Source organism: Crassostrea angulata, chromosome 3 (genome assembly GCF_025612915.1).
Source record: "Crassostrea angulata isolate pt1a10 chromosome 3, ASM2561291v2, whole genome shotgun sequence".
NCBI lineage: Eukaryota > Metazoa > Mollusca > Bivalvia > Ostreida > Ostreidae > Magallana > Magallana angulata.
Window position 1 is genome coordinate 9135449 of NC_069113.1, and position 20089 is coordinate 9155537.

General features: G+C 33.7%; 2 protein-coding genes and 1 pseudogene across 2 annotated transcripts; 1 reads left to right on the plus strand and 2 right to left on the minus strand.

Annotated features, from left to right (window-relative positions):
• Positions 1-1185: 1185 nt before the first annotated feature.
• LOC128175381 (uncharacterized) lies at positions 1186-6592 on the minus strand (annotated as a pseudogene).
• A 3090-nt stretch (positions 6593-9682) lies between these two features.
• Positions 9683-12201, minus strand: LOC128176730 (uncharacterized). The gene is made up of 3 exons (XM_052843242.1): positions 12064-12201; positions 10470-10625; positions 9683-9904 (listed from the first exon to the last, which is right to left on the minus strand). The coding sequence occupies exons 1-3, from the start codon at positions 12067-12069 to the stop codon at positions 9764-9766; spliced, it is 303 nt and encodes a 100-aa protein (XP_052699202.1). The 5' UTR covers positions 12070-12201; the 3' UTR covers positions 9683-9763.
• LOC128176729 (coiled-coil domain-containing protein 170-like) lies at positions 12170-19030 on the plus strand. Its single transcript, XM_052843241.1, has 12 exons — positions 12170-12492; positions 13497-13567; positions 13779-13830; positions 14277-14372; positions 14640-14896; positions 15043-15190; positions 15628-15813; positions 15929-16246; positions 16470-16670; positions 16832-17248; positions 17383-17619; positions 17753-19030. The coding sequence occupies exons 1-12, from the start codon at positions 12274-12276 to the stop codon at positions 18074-18076; spliced, it is 2526 nt and encodes an 841-aa protein (XP_052699201.1). The 5' UTR covers positions 12170-12273; the 3' UTR covers positions 18077-19030.
• Positions 19031-20089: the final 1059 nt, after the last annotated feature.

The window sequence follows — 20089 nt, forward strand, 5'->3', positions numbered from 1 at the left end:
TCTTTTTATTTTTTATACTTACGATGAAAATAAACTAGAATTATAAAATCGCCCAGTTCTTTCTGTTTAATATTTGTTGTAAGAGCTTTAGTGGACATGAAATATGTAGGCAAAGATTTAGGTATGTATAAGCAACGATAAATTACTTCTCAAAAATATTTATTTATAGAATTTTACTAAGCCAAATTAGCCATTTGACTTGTGCACATGATTGAGTGACTTTTGATCTCATAATGCAATTAATTTATTTTTATGTGCTCATTATTTACTACAGGTGAAGCCATGGTGAACACATTGAGAGAAAAGTATTTTAAATTTTTTTTATCGTGGTGGCATTTCAAGTTCTCTTACTTTACAAGAGTCGTCTATTCTGTTAGTCTTATTCTTGTTTTACAAATCAATTTTTTTGCTTATTTAGTCTGTGTTTGAAATATTTTCTCGTATTGTAAATTAAGAGTGCAACACTTTCCATGCATCAATTGCACAAAATAATCGTTTATATATGTAGTCATGCAGATGTTTCTGCAATGACTAACAGTACATTTTTATACGCAAAACATACGACAAATACATGTATTTGAGCAATTGTACAAAGATTCTAATTATTTTTTCTTTAGTAGTAAAAAACCTCAAGAGATAGGGTTCACGGTTCTTCTCAAGTTTTTGTAATTTGATTGCTTTATCTTTTGTAAACGTTTGCCAAGTTTTATTTTTCATTTAACATGGGGTAGTTGATTGGTTTCTACAAACATCGAAGTTTCAAAAGTGGTCGTTTACATGTATTTGTCGATAAAATCGTATCGTAATATGGATACTGTTGAGGGACTAACGAGATTCACTTGCACCCCCCCCCCCCATAAAATAAAGACAGAAACATACATGTATATAGTTCCACTTTACTGATAGGTTATGTACATGTTGCAATTACCAAACTTCGAAAGCCGGTTCCGATTGTGGAGTGTACACGTATACCGGAATGTACATCTCTCGACCACAGGCACCTGTTTCTGCGTTTCTTCTTGTATAATAATAACATTAACTAACAACATCTATATCATTATTATACTATAATATGAATATACATTTCAACGCAAAATAATATAAAAGTGCTTGTGATTTCGACTGCAGTATTAATACATCTTTCTATTGCATCGGGTCTTACGAAGAGTCATTAAAAAGAAAAAATATACGGATTTTCTGTTTATTGCTTGGAATATATAAACATAAATATATTGGCTGTCGCCAGTCCACCAGCGTACCCCATCACTCCCCGTTTGAACCATTTCCAAGACCCCCGGATGCTGCGTCTCGTCACTTTGGCAATCTGAAACATGGAGAAAATGTGCTTGTTATATGTCTGGTTAGTAAAATACACCGGTACAGTATTGTTTTGTAGCAGACGGTGTTTATAATATCAGATATCATTTATAAAAATGCCAGAATATAAGAATAATTTACTTATAGTAGTCTTTGTCTGCATAATGTCACTGGGTACATACCCCAAAGTACGTGTTTGGCAACATTGGAGCGAAAGTTCAAATTAAATAAAAAATATATTGTCAATTTTTCAAATAATAATTTTAAAAAATTACTATTCTAATATCGACTTTGACACATGCTGGTATTTAGTGGCATTACAACATGTTACCTATATAACAACAGATACAAGCAGTCAATGGTTTTAGGCCCCATAATTATCTACATGCTTTTTTACAATTACCACATTCATGCACAACTACCCCACAATACCTGTAAACCTGTTTACATGGCATATGGGTCATTATCAAAATATGCAGACTTTTAAAATATGTAAAACATGAGAAAATTATTGGTGAAAAAATTACTTTGATTGCAAAAAACACATTTAACAAACAAAAAAGTATAACATCTAAAAATTTGCAAGCATTGGAATCTACCATTTGGTGGATAATTAGACTAAAATTAAATGAACTGTAAAAATTTTGTCAGTGGTGTAACAGGCATATAGTATAGGAAAAAATTCTTAAATAAAATAAAATAATTCTTTTAAAATGATGGACATAAAGTTTATATCAACAAACTTCATTTAAAGTTATTAGAATTAGATAACAGAAAATATTTGACACATTTACATAGTGACCAACATAACATTTGGGACAAAGTCTTGATGTTACTCAACAAATTTTTAATTTGAGCATTAAAAAGAATACAACTGGATTTTTCTTTTAATGGAGCATAAAAAAGACATTATTGTAAATGCACTGGTGTTTTCAAATATACATGAATCATTGTCAGTTAATTTTATTTGGAGAAAAATGTACACGTTACACCACTGATTATTATGTTTTACCACTGACTTAAAGTTACACCACTGACCTAGCGATAATAAATAAGAGATAAGTGTGTTAAATTTTGTAAAATAAACTAATTTCTATTTTTGATTGCATTTAAAACATGAAAAATTTGATCTTAAATAAAAGTTTTCGTGCCTCTTTCTTTCATAATCTGAAGATAGACACACTGTTACACCACTTATAATCAGTGTTACACCACTGACACAAAAATGGCATGTAGATGTTTTTTTACATGAATTCACTCATTCTTTGATGTTATATTTTTTACTATTGGCATCCACACACTTTTATCCACCTTGTACCGAGTTCGAACTTTCTTCGGCTCATCAATCTCACAAACAACATCTTCAATACTATACCAGCTCATATCAATCATACACTTTGGATAATAAAATTGAAATTTCTCCAATTTTCTCCAAAATCTATGCATACAATGCATATACACTTCCTCTTTGTCTATATATGTTTTTTGAAGCTCAGCTAGCATTTGTTACCTTTAAGTATTTGAAAGATTTTAGTATAACATAATAGGGAATGTGAAATGTCAGTGGAATAACATATATTATTGTACACTATAAGTCATTAAAAAATTCGATTTTTTAATAAAAATATGATGTGGATAATTTCATTTCTTTATTAGAATAAATTTGTCTTACTTTTATCTTTAAATCAAGTATTTAAATGGGTAAAACATATTTAGAGCATACAAAATGTCAATGGTGTTTCAAATAATGTCAATGGTGTAACAGGTCTCATTTTCCAGATTAAGAAAACACAATTGCAATTAAATAGTCAAGCTTTCTTTATTGTGACAGTGTCTAACTTGTAAAATTGATAAATAACAATTGTTCAAAATGCTCAAAATATAAATGAAATGGAAGAAAAAGTAAAATAATTAAATAATGTCATGTGGTGTAACAGTTTTTTCAGTGGTGTAACAACAATTTTTGGTTACACCACTGACCGTTATACCACTGATGTATCCATAGTAAATGTAGCAGTATGACCCAAGAGAACAGATACTACACTAAGCTACATAGCCTATGTTATAATGTGATAAACATTCATCATTTATGTGAAAAACTTTTTTGTTCTTTCATAATAGAAAACCTTAAATAGCACGTTATCCCACTGACACAGTTTACATTGTATTTTTCGGAGCATACTAACATTTTCTGCCATATTTTCTATCACAATGATGTCATCACTGATACATTTATCTTTTTAGTAGCAGGGAATGATGTCACTATGATCTGGGGGATTCCAACTGTAGTACAATATTATTTACTTGATGTATTTTAAGATATTTTTATATAATTTGCCTTGTAACACCAATGACAAAAACTTTTTGTACAAGCATATATCTCATCAAATTCATTGTTTTTAAAAGAGAACTTGTTAAGGAGCATAGCAGAAATTAAAATATGAATGTTGTTTTGAAAATTAACGGCGATTTTTGGAATAAAACATCAATATTATTGAAGATATTGTAAGTTAAAGACGTTGGAAAAATTTAATGACAACATAAATTCACTGAAATCTCATAACAAAGAATATTTTTTTTATACTTTAAGCAGTAAAATTGTCGATTTATTTGTTCAACAATATGGGTTTAAGTTTCTAAAATCCAATGGTACTGTATATTTTCCCCAGAACATTATTTTTCCCCCTTTAAATTGACACTGACGCAAAAGGCTGCATATTTTGATAATGACCCATATGACAACAGCGATGTAGTTAATTGAGAGAATATGGAAAAATGCACGTATAACACTGTGAGAACTTGCTCTGAGAATTCCATTGAGATAGTTCAAGAACAATATGAAAATACAGCTCTGGAAAAGCTTAAAAAAGAAAGGAAAGGAAAACATCCAAACAAATGATAAAGCCGATTCTTTATTGATCTCAAAGGAGAAAGTGGAAATTGGGAGCGTTTTCTAGAGTATTAAAACGAAAAATTTCACGAAATACAATATAGAATAAACAAGAGGAAAAATCAATAGGGATGAAATTCAACGTTAGTCATGCAGGATGCAAGTCCACAATGTGTGCATGCAAAGATAACTAAAACAATATTACCGCAGTTTCCGTTGGCGGATGCTCGTATCAAATTAACAATGTATTTATAGACAAAAATGTGCAGCCACTGCATGGAATCCAACTTGAGCGTAAATAATGGCAACCCAGTTAACAGAACTTTCGCGAACTAATATATAGTCACCAATTTCTGATCTTTTAGCGAGGTTCCAGATTTCCATATATTCATCAGTCTAAGGAGGCGCAATAAAGCAAGATAATACAATAAATAAATCTCGTTATTTTCCTATATCCATCGTAAAAACCCTTCTGTGACCTTACTTTGCAAATTATCTGAGATTCGCTGCTGAAGTTGTTGCTCCTTTATTGATGGCAAAGACTGATCCCTCCTTAGCAAGCCCTCGTGAAGTTACAGCTAGATACAAACTAAGTAAGATAGTATGGGGCACTATGATTTCAACTGGGATTGCATCTTAATTAGGATAAGATCAACGACATTCTCAAATTGTACAATTTTTTTTTTAACATATTATGCAATTCAGTAAAATCTGTATTGTGACAAAACGGGCAAAATCCATATCTTGTTTTGAATACATCACTCACAGAACAAAACTGGTTAACCGCTTTTATAGACAAAAAGATTATGGAAGAGACGATTATTGTTCACTGAATTGTGAAATACAGTCAGTTCCTACAGTTGCCCTATACATCCATAACCAATCGCTCCCAAAAATAAACCATTTACTGCGTATATTTTTCAAGTAAAACTTGAGAATCTCTTTAAATAAAGGACAACAACCTTGGGTAAACTGAGCATATAGCTAGGAGAGGTCAGGTTCGGGTACGGGAGTTCTCTGGTTATATCAAAACCTGTCAATCAAAACAGTACCCCGCTGGTCGAGAGAATGTAAGATCTTCTGCCGTGAGCAAGGATGCGCCGTGCGCTATCACGAACGCTTTCCCCACGGACGATACAATTTTTCTGAATTCCTTGTATATAAACTACAACAAACAAGTGCTTGTTTAGTTTCAGCCGCATCAAAAAATGACGCACTTATCAAAGTTTGAAAAAGTTCATATGTACGCAGTCCAACCCCTATGTTCGTTATATTTTGGGTGCCTTCCTTGATGTGAAGTACATGCCATGACGTTGAGCTAATATTCTTAATTCATATCCCATGAAAAAAGAGCTTTTTGTTGAATTACAATACTCATTTTATTTTCAGATTAACAACAACAATAAAAAGGTTGGTTTCATCACACGACATTGTTGACTCACCAATCTTATGTAGTTTGATATTTTCAGATAAAATAGATGAAAATGCGTCATCTATTCCATTTATAAAAACAAAATGTTTACCCTTTCTCTGGAAATAACCAAAAATGGTCAATTCATCTTTATCTAGTGTACTGTTTGACCATACCAATACCCAAAATAATTTTGAAGATATATTTTCCTATAGTCTAGAGTGTGCGAGTATGTGTGTGCTACCAAAAAATCTTTACAATGATCTTTTTCATGTCTCAGATTCTTGGCAGTGGCAGTGTGTAAAGTGAACATTTTGGTCGAGGAACCGAGATCGCTCCTCTGCCAAAATTGCTTGTTCTCATCTATTTACATAAAGACATTTTATAATATATATACACCTCTGCATAATATATATTTGAAATAGGCCTATATTACACTCATAAAATGCTCCAAACCTCAGTTTCTAGTTCACCGAAATTTCCTTTGATTGACTTGCATTGATGATGTCAGACATGAAAGTCTGCGCAACATTTTCAAAACGTGTACCTTTTTGCGTCTGCCTTTTTTGTTGGACTTCTTTCTTTTAAAGTCTTTTGCACTGTGAAAAACGGGACTTGTCTCTTCTGCAAGGCTAATCTGAAAGTCTTCATCGTCGGAACTTTCGTCCTCGAGTTTCTTGTATCTTTTTTGTGAGTAACTCTGCACAACGTCCTTGACATCACGAGGAACTAGGTCACGACCTTGGTCGGCGTCCATATAGTCGCGTACAATCTCGTCCTGTTTTTGGTGCTGATGTCTGTAATACTGGTCAGGTCTAGAATCTGAATCACTGTCATTGTTATTTATACTCTGGGTTATTGCACTGTATGATTTCGGGGTGTCATGATAGTCATGCACTTCAATATGATCTATGATTGCGCATGTGTCTGTATGTGCTGCGCTGCAGTCCAAAGTCTGCTTCTCAGTATGAGTTTCGTTAACACCTGAAGAATTGTTTACGAAAGATTCATCTTCACTCTCGTCAAACTGTTCATAATTTCTTCTACGAAGAAAGTTCAGAATGGAAAAATTTACTGCAGACGAATAATCCCTAATTCGTTGCCACATTTTTGTTTACTGGGTCATCATAAGATGAGACGATCGTCTGCTAGCATAAATTTTCACAAACTTTGAACCATGAAATGGTTATCACCTGACGTTTAAATAAACAGGTAAAATGTCGTCCGTCCTAGATAATGCCTATGTTTATGTTCCTACCCAGTAGAAAACAAACGACCACAAACACACGGTATCTCCATTTCAGTTAATAATTTTTTTCGTGAATTATTCTCCCCAACCGAATGTTTCCTGTGCGTTAATCAGTAGTTAATCCCGAAAACACAACACTGTCCTCTAATCTACGTGCAAGCACTCGTTGTTTGTAAACATTCCAGCATATTAGGGATCACATCCCTTTACATCTATTGATTTTTACGAACGATCCACAGAAAATTTGCTTCTAGTCCAGCTTACATCGGAATATGGCGCCGTATTATGTACAACTTTCCATTGCGCGCATTCCGTCCCTATGAACTGCTTGTTGAGAACATGCCAAAACCCATCTCACTGTGCTATTCAGAGCGATTCGCTGAATGAGTACCTCAAATTATACATACGAGGAAAAACCCCATTTATTTTTGTTGGCGTTGTTGCATAACTGTCTTAAAAAATAGAATGTGTAGTGAGATATATGTAATTAATTAATGTTGTTTTAATTTTCAAAGAGGTTTTAAAAACAATTAAAATTTAATCGCTTGAGAATTACAAAAATTACAATGTCATCATGAGTAAAATTCTTTAACAATTAAACTTCAATTTTACATGGACAAGGGAAATCTGATATCAAATGGACAATAATTAAATTATTAATCAAGAACAATTATCATATATGGCAGAAAGATTGACACTGAGCACAGATATTAGTGACATATGAAATATTGTTTTCTCCGGGTATAATGAACTGAATATTGTTTATTAATTATGTTTTTATTTCAGTGTTTCATTTCAATTAAATATTGAATGTGGATCTAAATACCTATTATCATAATACATGTAACAAAGATATTGCACGGAACTGTGAGATTTCTTCACCCCACACCACACCCCTTCATTCTAGAAGGGAATCCTCCTCTTCCTCAGTAAGTTTGCGGAGTTTTATTAAATCTTGTAAAACGAATACTGATCGACTTGTACGTTTTCCGTGGGTCAGTATGAGGATTCAATTTGAGCAAGATTTGGCCAATGGGAAACAATTTATGGCCTAAAGATCAGCTATGAACTTCACATTTGACATTGAAACTTGGTTCAAGGTCACTGCATACCCTTTGCCCCAAAACGCTGTCTATGTGAAGTATGAGCCAGATAGGGCTCAGGGGATTGTTTATGTGCGGCAGTCTCATATAAAACTTTTTTTAAATAAATAAATTGACAAAATAATAAGTTTGTAATGTAGAAAAAAATCACAAACAAATGGATCACAAAAAAAATGTTGCTGTAAAAACGTGAAATCATTAATTTTGCAAAATATATCTCATCAGGACATTACACACATCGGGTTATTACACATTCCCGTAATGTGATCTGATGAAAGAATTTTAGCGTGGTTTGATATGACCTTGACCTAGAAACTTGGTTCAAAGTCATTACACATCCTTTACCCAAAAGCACTCCGTGGGCCAATATGGGCCAAGGGGAGAGAAGATATACCCCGGGCAAGTTATATCGGACTGACAGACGGATGGATGACCGGATAAACGGACAGACTGATCAATATAGGTCGCCACAGAACGAGGGCCCTAATTACGATACCTGGGGATAGGATGGGGCCACAATGGGGATTGAATTTTTATATCCAGGTAAACAGAGAACTATTTTTTTTAAATCTTTTCTAAAATCAATTGATCAGAAATGCTAAATCTTGTGTAGTATCATCCTCAGGTAGTGTAGCTTCAAGTTTATAACATGATCCATTGGAAGGGGAGGGGACCACAAGGCTGAAACTAATGTGGATGTATTCTAATAAGGTAGTGTACATTTAAGTTATTCCAAGCATGATTCCTGGGTGGGGCCACAAAGTTGAGGTGTGGTTTCAAGTTTAACATAGGAATAAATAGGGAGTATCATAGTAAACAAGAGGCCCCTTGGCCACATCACTCACCTCAAAAACAATTCTTTCTAATATTCTATTTCGTAACATATTCTATTTCTATTTTAAATTTTGAACCCATTTCTTGGGCCCCAGGGTTTATTGTTGGTTTTAACAATAAAGAATCTACACTTAAATTTTACATTTTCATGATTAAAATCCATATTTTGATAAAATTCCAATTCTAAAAAAGTTTTTAAAGCAAAATTAAGGTAATGTTAACATACTTTGATTTACTTAATTTATATAATCATCAAAAATTCCTTCTAAGTTTATTAAATTATTATATTGATATATATAGTCCCATTTTTGCAATCTGTCAACATAAAAAAGGCTTTGAATTTTTTTTTTATTTATTGTTCATGTACTGTATCCCCATTATTATCTGTACGCAAAAATTATAAATGTATAACATATATGTAGTATATGCAGGTAATCATCAATAATTTTATAAACCTCTTGCATTTCTCTTTGTAAGAAAGTCTGTGCAAAGCTGCAGGTCAAAATTAGCCATGCAATGCATTTTCCCAACTGTATAACCTTTCATTCAAATTACTCTCAATTTTGGCAGGAGTTGCTTTCAATACTACTCACATCATATAACATTTTTTTAAGTGCAAACTCAAAAACATACCAATTTTGAGTCTATTTCAACCAAACCATGTCTTTTACAGTTATACATGGGTTCACTGTAATCCACATAGGGAAAGATCATGAACTTGTGAACACTCAGTATCACATCTGGTAAAGCAAAGGCAAATTTCACCTACTGGCAATTTTGCATAGTTACCAGGTAATTCATCGAATTCAAAATCATATTCACAGAATAAATTCTTGAACAAGAAACTGCAATGATGGAAGAAAAGATAAAATAAAAAATAGTTTTGACTCAAACATTTATTTTCATAAGTTTAAAACTTCTGTATCAACATAATCTGCAAGTTGGTGAAATAGTTCTTTTTAGGACTTCTTAGCAAATGGGATTGTTCTGAAGCCTTGCACTGCACATATTGTGGTCCACACAACGAAGTACCCACATACAAAAATGGTATAGGGTTTACCCACGGGTGTCCTGTTGTGTGTGAAGTCCTTTGATGGCTCCTTAAATGGAATAAAAATAGTACCATCGATAAAATGGAAACTACAGTCTTAGTAAATGGACCATCAAATTTAGGGCAACAACGAATCTTACCCTTTTCTATATCAAAAAGCAATCTGAATGTAAAACTGTAATAAACTAAATCTGCCTTTATATGCTTTTTCTTGATCTATATGCTCTTGCTGATGTTTTGTGGAAGCGGGGGAAGTTCTTTTTTAATTGTAGCACTTGTAATTGTTTACAATATAATTTTTTTGCTATAAAACAATCCTTCATACATGCAATTTACGTCTATGATAAACAAGTTTGAGGCTGTGCCTGCATAATCAATGAATATTTGACTCGAGGCCAGCATTAGTTTCAATTTTATACAAAATTATTTAATCTTGAACATTATATTATTTATTATGTCATCCTACTCTTAGCAAATAAAATGATTGAATCATTCATTAGGTTTAGTTTTCTCTTAACATACTTTTGCCTGCACAATGTAAAACTAGTCTTTCACCATTCAAATATTAAACTTAAACATTCTCAATAGTTTTACAGTTTTTACCAAATACTTACCAAGTACTTTCTCATTCTTTTGACTACAAGGTTATCATAGCTATACCAAGAGTCTGGATTACTCCTCGGGACCATGAATCCAGGGTTCTTGGGGTCCCGCACTGCTCCATTTCTGAGGGTGGAGGTGGAGAAACCTCTTCGCAATACCTGAAGCCCCTAAAAAGTAAAAGATTCCATCAATGACATGAACTTTTGAAGGCAGACAATGTCAGAGATGTCTGGATAGTCAAAACAAAATCTTAAATTATCATCTTTCGATGCAGAGCCAAAAACTCAATGTTTTGGGTTACCACCCATAAACAAAAAACATTATAGGACTGAACCCCAAAGAGAACTTTGGCAGCTGTATGTGCTTGTCGTTAATACTGTAACCCTTGCACCTCAAACCCAATGGTCAGAAACTCAGGATAAGTCTTGCATAGACTGAATGACCATGGGCCAACTGCATAACTCACTGAAAGTTTCTGGTTCTGTTGAATACCGTTAATTTAAACCCCATGGTTAGTACTAGTAATCCAATGCTAGAGTAGACTAGACTAAATACCAAGGGTTTCCGATGATGCTCAAAAATGGTCATCTAACAGCGTAGTGCAGTGGGTTAGAGGGTTACTACAGATATGTAAGTCTCGAGTTCCAACCCCCCTGGGAATTTAAAATATTTTACCTTTCCAAAAAATTTTTAAAACATAAATTTTTTTATTAATACTGCAAAATTTTAAACTGGTGAAAGTATTTCAATTATAATGTACTTTAATCCACCGGCACATTAATGTTGACAGATGTTCCATACTACCTTAAAGTAACTGAATACAAGATAATGGTATTCTTAAAATATTGTGAATTATGTGTAAATGGGTTAGGTATTGCCTCGCTCCTATAATAGCTAGTGGTGTTAACCCTCTAACTCGGTCATTTTGCATTTTGGTGTTAGTTGAATTAAACCAAAGGGTCTTGTGTTCGAGCCTAGTTGACTGAGGACTTGTGATCATGCTCCAAAATTGTTTAAAAAAAAACCCACATGGACAGGATTAAATTGTCCAATAAAGAATAGAAATATTGGGCAGAAGTAAAAGCCATAACCTTTTTTCTATGTAACTGTGTAAGTCATTTAATGGGGAATTAATTTATAATAGTGTACATCTGACGCACAGGCGCTTGTTTCATACAGGAGGTCTATTAACTATACACTGTAACACAATTTTGTGTATAGTTAAACTGTATGTAACAAGCGCCTGTGTCCTGAGGACCTGTTTTGGGCATGCACTAAACTTCTAAGCATTAAAAAATAAGATAAAAATTTTGACCCAATACTCTTAGTCCTTGAAAAAAATAAACATACACTGTAGCTTCAGTCCGACAATTCCAGAAGTATGAAGCATTGTGGTTTATCAATAATTAAAAATATCCATATTCGAATTTCCTCTGCAACTATATTCTACTAAATACGATAGAAGAGGCTGAAGAGCAAACCCATTTCCCATGTTTGTCTTCTCATTCATACTAAGATAGGATTTAATAATGAATAATTGAAAATAATTGGATTTACACAAATATAAAATAAGAAAAGTATGTATTAGACTAATTTTATACTTACTTTCATTATTTTAGACCCTCAAGGTTAGAAGAACGGTAACTCTACCAAGTCTCGTTGAATCTCGCGAGAAAATCACGTAGCAGGTGCGCTTCCTGTTTCTGTGTTGTGACTTGTTTTCGTGTTGCTATGCAGGGCTAATGGGAACGGAAAATATATAACAACAGTGTTGAGGAAAGAAGAAAAGTGTTTTTAGTGTAATTTTGTAAGAAAATGGCAAGCTATCTCAGGGAAGGGGATCGTAGTGGACTACCATCGATACGAAAACATGGATTTTTAGATACACAGCCCTCTCCAAGAAGAATAACCACAATAGAGCATGAATATGTTCATAGAGTTGGATCTACATCACCGGCGGCAAGAATGTTGGCCTCTGAGTCCAGCCTTCATCACCCCAGACCACCATCGCCTAACCGTAGGCAAATGACAGAGGTACGGGTTTCATTCAAATCAAATTTATTAATTATAAATGTAAATTTATGTGGCATATATTTTAATGATTGTACACATGTGTATGATATAATGGTAAACTTTGAAGACTTTGTTTACAAAGCAAATATTTGCAAGTTTCAACTCATGTTTCTTCAATGACATTCTATGAGGAAGGTTTGGTATAAGTATCATATATGCATGCAGATAAGTTGCGAGAACAGCTACATATGTAGAAGTACGTTCATATGATTTGACACGTCAGTTTAATCTGATATGTTCTACTCAATTTAAGTGATTATCTTCAGCAAGAATATATTGTAAAGTAAGAAATTACTTGATCCTATGTTACTAAATTTATTGATATATACATGTACGTAATGAGCTACATCATAGTTAGCTAAGATAATCGTTTTTAAAATTTTAATGTGCAAGCAATTTTACTCAAAATACTGACTGCATTTCTTAATTTTTGTTCCATATGGATACAGCTTTTGGTAATAATGAGTGTTTTGTGAGCATTAAAGATTGAGATTATTTCTTCATCTTTAGATATAAATGCACCATGTAAAGTGCCTATATAACTCTCCTGACCACTCTGTCTAGTTAACATTGCGTATTGATTGAAAATGGATACAAACATTTACAAACCACATACTGTATAGGTCAACACTATTTAATCCTCAGCATTAAAAGCACAGTTTGATTTTTACTTAACATAAATAAGATTCACAAAATCATTAAAGGTGCATTAAATCTCAAGTTGTGTGTTTCATGTATAGAAATGGCATATTTTTCTGTTGTATAATTATCTATTTTTCTGCAAACTAACAGGAAACTTGTCATTAATGAATATCATATAATAAACTAAGAAACTTTGGATTTGGATCAAGATTAAATTATCTTACCAGTACATATAATCATGTTTGCCTCACATGGCTCTTGTATTGTATACATTGTATCTTATACCATACAGTTAATAACCACATGTAACCCATTATTTCCAGATGCAGGAACAAATTAAGATATTAAGAGAGGAAAATCAGAAGAAAGAGTCTCTTATTCAACAACTATCAAGGTAAAGTGTATGATTACATGTATGTAAATCTCCAAGGATTATTGAGCTCTTGTTTTTCTTAAAAAATTGTAAACAGATCAGATTTTGTCTATATGATACATGTATAAAGTTTATATAGCTAAGATGAATGTGTTACAGATAATCATCATATGAAGATTTGAATTTACACGTAATCTCATTTGATTAATGTATGTCCCTGTTTATTTTGTAGCATGGATGCAGTTCCCAAAGTTCACATCAGGTCATCTGCTGACACACTGAGGGTAAAGGATTAATTCATTAGTTAAATCTACTACTTCACACTCATTTTTCGTTGAAAATAAAAAACCTTTAGATGCAATCATTAGGATCATCATGTTGGCCATATCATAATCATGATCAGAAACCCATGGCTAAATACGCATGTTAAAGTCGAGATTTAATTTCCTGTATAAATAGATAAAGTCATCCATCTGTAGCAATTCCTTTTAAATGCTTTTGGCTATGTATAGAGAAATATGAATGGATCCTAGAAAAAAATAAATAGAATATTTAAATTTGTTAAATACATGTAAGAAGGGAAATTTAAAAATCAATTATACTGGCATGTATTTATAATCTTCTGTTGCACTCTGCTAATTATTGATTTATGAAATTTTAGCCAATTTATCTTTGCGATCATTGTCGATCAATATTATCATAACACCTAATATAAACATTCATTTTTCAGCACGATACAATATACCTTGGTGATCGCCATGCAGTGGAAACTGCAAGGAGTGAACTAGCAGCCCTGCAAGTCAAAACTGACAAACTTATCATGCAGGTACCTACAATTTAGATATATATAGAAGTCAGCATTAAATTATTTTCGCACTTCTACACTTGCAACGGTTGTGCACCATCTTAAATTCGCCCAGACCCGCTCGTGTACTAAAGAGATAACTTGGAACATTGGAATTTGCTCAGTCTAAATTTGCCCTCTGACAATGATGGTGAAAGGGGCAAAAATAAAACGGAGGGGAATATTTTCCTGTTACAGTATACTGGTATTTACCTGAAAAGAATTTATCTGTATGCATATTCATTTCAGATCAGAGAAAATGAAGCTCAGTTAGAATCAAAAGAAGTCAAAATCAGAGAATTAAAATCCTTGTACGAAACCAGCAAAGAAAATGAATCTAAGCTCACAGCAATGTTAGAGTCTTACAGGCAGCAAATTCTAGAACTGGAGAGCAAAGCGGGATCTTATGAGACAGTTGTGGGCAGGAGTGAATTCACCGTGTCTGAATTACAGCGTCAAATCAGGGACAGCAATGATAAAATCCTAGAGCTGGAATCTAGAATTAGGTAAATCACAGAGTTATCTATCTCATGCACAATATCTTTTGTTGTAAACATAAATCTAAAAAAAATCTTGATAAAATAGATATTCAGTATTGAAAAGTGATAATTTTACTGTAAGCTCTTTTTGGATTTGTTGATTTTTATCTCAGGAAACACCTTGATGAGCGAGAAAGAACGGAAATGAATTTTCAGTCCATGGAAAAGAAGTACTCAGAGGTCATTTCTCAACTATCCAGTATAATTACAGTTGATGAAATGTCCAGTGCTACATTCACTGTGGAAGAAATTGTCAGAAAGGTAGGTTCAGTTTTTGAGAGTTCGATCTTGATATGTTATATACATATGTATCTGTATCCCGTCAATCTCTGGATTTTGAAAATAATTATCTTTATACCATGTTGATGAATGTTGGAGTTCTTCTCTCTTTGGCTTTTTATATATTAAAACCTTTTTATCTCAATCCTCTGATATTTTGACAATTTTTTCTTGGCCAAATTCAGATTGAGATCAAAAGCTTTGACTGTGCATTTTCTCTTACATGGACATTTAATTCTTACCATTTTATAGGCGTTAATCTTTTTAATAGAAAACAGTTCAGAGAAACAATTTTGATAAGAGAAAAAACCTAAGTAATGAAGATGACTCATTTACTCCAAAATACATACCAATATAAGACAGAGTTATCTCCCATCTACCAATATTCATGTGTGCCAATTTCTTTTGTATATTTGTAGATGACAGATCTGGTTCAAGAAAATGCTTTGTTGAAGGGTAAAATTGTCACATTGAATGAAACATTGAACAGCACACAACTGGAGAGCAAAGCTAGCAGAGAAACAATAATGAGATTGGTATCTGAGGTCGGCAAAGAGCAAAAGGTTGCCACCAGATTCACGTCAGAGATCGACAATCTCAGACTGGTAGGTTTATTCATGTTTTACTTGTCTTTTATTTCATATTCATAAACAGTGGCAAGACAGTGGAATAAAAAATCGAAACAGAGGTAGTCTAAGTTTTTTTGGTATTTTATGCTAGGAACGAGATACTGCTATAACAGAGAAGAGAAACATGGAGCGAGAAATGACCATGATGAAGGAAAGACTCGATGCCAACATGAGAGCCCTGGAGGCAGCAAGAGCAGAACTCGACCTTAAACAGTCTCGACTGAGCAGCCTGGACCGGGAGTACCGAGTTAATTCGGAGGACATTAGGAAGGTTCACACTGAGGCACATCTTTTCAGGGAGCAGGTGGCGTCTGTTTTGTCCACTTTCGATGAGAGGTGCGACATCTCCAGTGATTTCATTTTGAACAGAATCAAGACCATTCTCCAAGATAACAGAGAATTGGTTGTGGTAAGTAGATCAATTGTTCCTGGATATGTTTTTCTGAAATAGATTTTGTGATTTAAAAAATGAATTAAATATGCATCTTTGATTTTTCATCCATTGTCTACATTGTAAAGCTCATTTTAAAAACCGTTAAATTTCATTAAGACATCACTTCAAGATGATGATTAGAGCAAGTCTTTTTAACTGATTTAATGTAGTTTTAAGTGATTAAACCTCTGTTGTTTAGAAAGTGCAGTCTCTGGAAGAGAGAATAAAGACCCTGACAGAACAGCTGGAGACCCAGTACGAGTTACACAAGACTGCAGCCCACCGGGCTCGCAAGGCAGAGAACGACCTGATGAGTTACGATGAACGACTACGCAGTGCAGAAGGAGAGCTGGCAGCTGGGGATGTGCTCAGGGATGAATTCAAGACAGACAAAGAGAAAGTAAGAGTAAAGGGCTCACAGATACCCAAAGTCTTTGATTTATCAAGTTATCAAATTTTCTAATTTTCTACTGCTGCAGATACATTAATTTTTGAAGAATAATAACATTAATTTGAAGTATAAAACTTGAATGACTAACAGACTTTTTTCTTAATATTTAGTACCTAAGGGCTCTGCAGAGATTAGGAGAAAAAATGAAGATGGACAGGATATCCATTGACCTTGGTCTCGACATGACCATTGATGCTCTGATTTCAAGAGCAGAACAGCTAGTCAAACTTGAACAAGACACCATTGTAGACAAATCTACCCACATCTACAATCTGCAGCGCAAGGTCAAGTCCCTCAAAGAACAGCTGGAGAGCAAAGATCTTCACCTTGACCTTCTGAGGAAGAAGATGACCAGCCTGGAGGAGAAACTCCTCGGAAAAACCGAGATTGAGAAGGAGAGAGACACCGAGAGCTTCAGAATCAGAAAGCTAGAGAAACTCATCGAGAAATTCAAGCTACAGATCACAGACCTGAAACACGAGAACACCAACCTAAAAGCTCAACTTCTGGGGTCAAGTGAAATCCAGGTAAAGTAATAACAAAGTACTTATAAAAGCATGCACCATTACACTGATAAAAACTGACAAGCACATTGTATACACAGTACCAAACGGATTTTATCAAAATGCCAAATTTTAAATTTGTGTAATTTACTGTACAGATGAGAACAATGGAACAAAGAAAAGAAATTGAGGAGCTGGTAGCTCAAGTGGACGAGCTGGAGAATGTGAGGAAGAAGCAGTCTCATAAAATCAAGCATCTGAAGGATGAGGTGGAGATGTCGAGTCAGCAGAACCAGGAGAAGCGGCTGGTGTCTGACAACGCGGTCCAGGCTCTCTCCAGCGAGCTCAGAACCAGCAAGAATGCCCTGAACGCAATACAGAACAGGGAAAAACAGGTGATTGTCAATTATTTTATGTAACAGAACTATTTGTTTGGAAAAGGCTTTTCCCTTACACCTCTACAAACAAAAATAGTTGTTTGATACAGTAATTATGTTAAATAACTGTCTTTTTTTGTCATACTTGCAGCTTTTGGACTTCCGTAATGTGGTCGCTAGAATGCTTGGTCTTGACATCAACACATTAGCAGTGCCTGACTACGAGATCATCTCTCGCCTGGAGAAGTTGATTCAGGCTCACCACACCCACGCCTTCAACACCATGAGCATGGAGGAAGCTCTCGCTGACATGGAGGATGGATTTCTGAGTGGCTACGAAGACTATCGACGAACACTAGGCAACACCGAGGCTTCCAATTACCGTCACTCCCGTGAGCGAGTCAAGAGGAAAGCTGCTCGATGCCGAGCACGCTCAATGTCACCCACTCGCAAAGTTGACCCTAGAGTTTATTGAGTTTAGGATGTGTGATGAATCAATCCATATTGAATAACTTTAGCAAAAAACCCAAAGGTAGTCTCCCAGATATTATATAATTGCTCCCTTATGACAATTTTTTAAAGATGAGAAAAAATGCATCATTACCTACCGGTAGATAGAGGACTCCTTTTTGTGGAAGTAGACTTTCAATTTTGGAAAATATTTTCAGAGTAACTTTTTGTATTGAAATATCTTAGAATTAATATACATGTTTTATCCAGAACCTACAATTAACAAACGCTATTCTTTACTCAATCAAATATGATTGTAGATCAGTTTGGTTTTCATTCCATTAGTGTTTTTGTTTAAAGTAGTGTCATACATATATACCAAGATAATGCTTTTTTGAGGGAGACATGATAAAGTTTATAATGAGACATCATTAATTAATTCATATTAATTGGATTATTTGTAGATTTCTGAGAGTCTTGGTTCTTTTCTACCTTGTTATAAGATCTGGCTTTTAGGATATTGTTTACATATGTTATGTTTTAAATGTGCAAATGTATAGATTTTAAATGTCTGTGATAAGCTGGTATATATTATAGATGATTTACAAGTTGGATTTTTTGGTGGGAAGTTTCTGATTTTATTATTTACATCTGTCAAATGTTAATATCAAATCTTTTACTTGTAACATTTCCCCCACTGTTAATCAAATTATTAAACATTATGTATGAATGAAGGTGTTTCAGTGAAAACTGAGAGTCAGCTTGAACAATTTCCTCATAGATTCCTTGCTCATTCTGTCGTTTTTACATTATTTAGATCTCTTACAATGTTATGTTAGCTGAGGTATAATTTATAAATGGTGGTTGATATGCTTTATGTAGTGGTCAATTATGTGTCAAATCCATATTGTACATTTTGATAATGTACCGATACATCGTAATATTTATATATTTCTTAATAAAGCAACTGCCAGAATAACGGATTTTTAGATTGTTTTGTTTGTCCATTTAATGTCTTTGAGTAATAAGATTAAAGAAACACAAATATTTCAATATATACAAAAAGATAGAAATTACTGATACCATTGTACTTTTAATTATTAATTCTTATCATCTGAATTTATAAACCAATTTTTCGGAATATGATGGAAAATTATCTGGGGGGGGGGGGGGGGGGTACCAGAATTTACTTTGTACATTCTTGCCATATTCGAGACTGAAAATCTAGACTCTTATTATAATGAAACGTGCAGAATTTCTTCGAGCTAAAAAAAATCACAAAAAACCTTATGTGCTCCCGGGTTCAACACATTCTTCATATATTCTATATTCTTTATTGACTTGGCGAGAGATTCGTTCATTTTTCTTTGAAATTTGTCTTGGTTTGTAGTCAGCATCTGAAAAAAGGATACTAGACTCATTGTTTTAAATGAATCGTTTTGTACATGTATGCATAGACATGCTCATTTAGTTCAAACAAGAATGCCAAATCTTTTTTTTAACTCCATCTGTCTGATTTTAGATTCTGTACCAAAGAGGAAGGAAAAAAAATCTTTGTGTGTGGTAATCGTCGATCGATCAATACTTAAATAAAAACGCATTGTTTACATTAATAAATCTGAAAATATTTGTAATCAAATAAAACGTTCTAATTCCTCGTAAATGGGTTCTGTAGTAGCGATTTGCATATATTTTCTATTCATCTTACTCAACAAAAATACGGTTAGGAAAATGGCGTGTCATCCTGCAAGAAAATCGGTTGGATTTACAATAAAAATCAAATTAAAGGAAAAGGTCACACACACAATTAATGTGAATTTAATTTATTGAGTGGGAATAAGAGACGTTGGTTTGTTTCATTTTCAATTTTGTCAGATCTAAAAAATTCTTGTTTAAGTAAAGTGATAATGCGTTTCCTTCACAATTTAATATAAAGAGAAAATAATAGGTTCAACCAGTCATTCTCTCTCTCTCTCCCTCTCTCTCTCTCTCTCTCTCTGCGATTTTCTGGTCTCGGTATAAAATAAAAACTTGACAT

Bases quoted from the DNA above. Each gene is read 5' to 3' on its own strand.
- LOC128176730 (XM_052843242.1), bottom strand. The intron at 9,905-10,469 runs GTAAGTATTTGG...ATTCCATTTAAG, and splicing joins AAAGAATGAGAAAGTACTTG to GAGCCATCAAAGGACTTCAC.
- LOC128176729 (XM_052843241.1), top strand. From the start codon at position 12,274: ATGGCAAGCTATCTCAGGGAAGGGGATCGTAGTGGACTACCATCGATA. The intron at 12,493-13,496 runs GTACGGGTTTCA...CATTATTTCCAG, and splicing joins ACCGTAGGCAAATGACAGAG to ATGCAGGAACAAATTAAGAT. The intron at 17,620-17,752 runs GTGATTGTCAAT...TCATACTTGCAG, and splicing joins TACAGAACAGGGAAAAACAG to CTTTTGGACTTCCGTAATGT.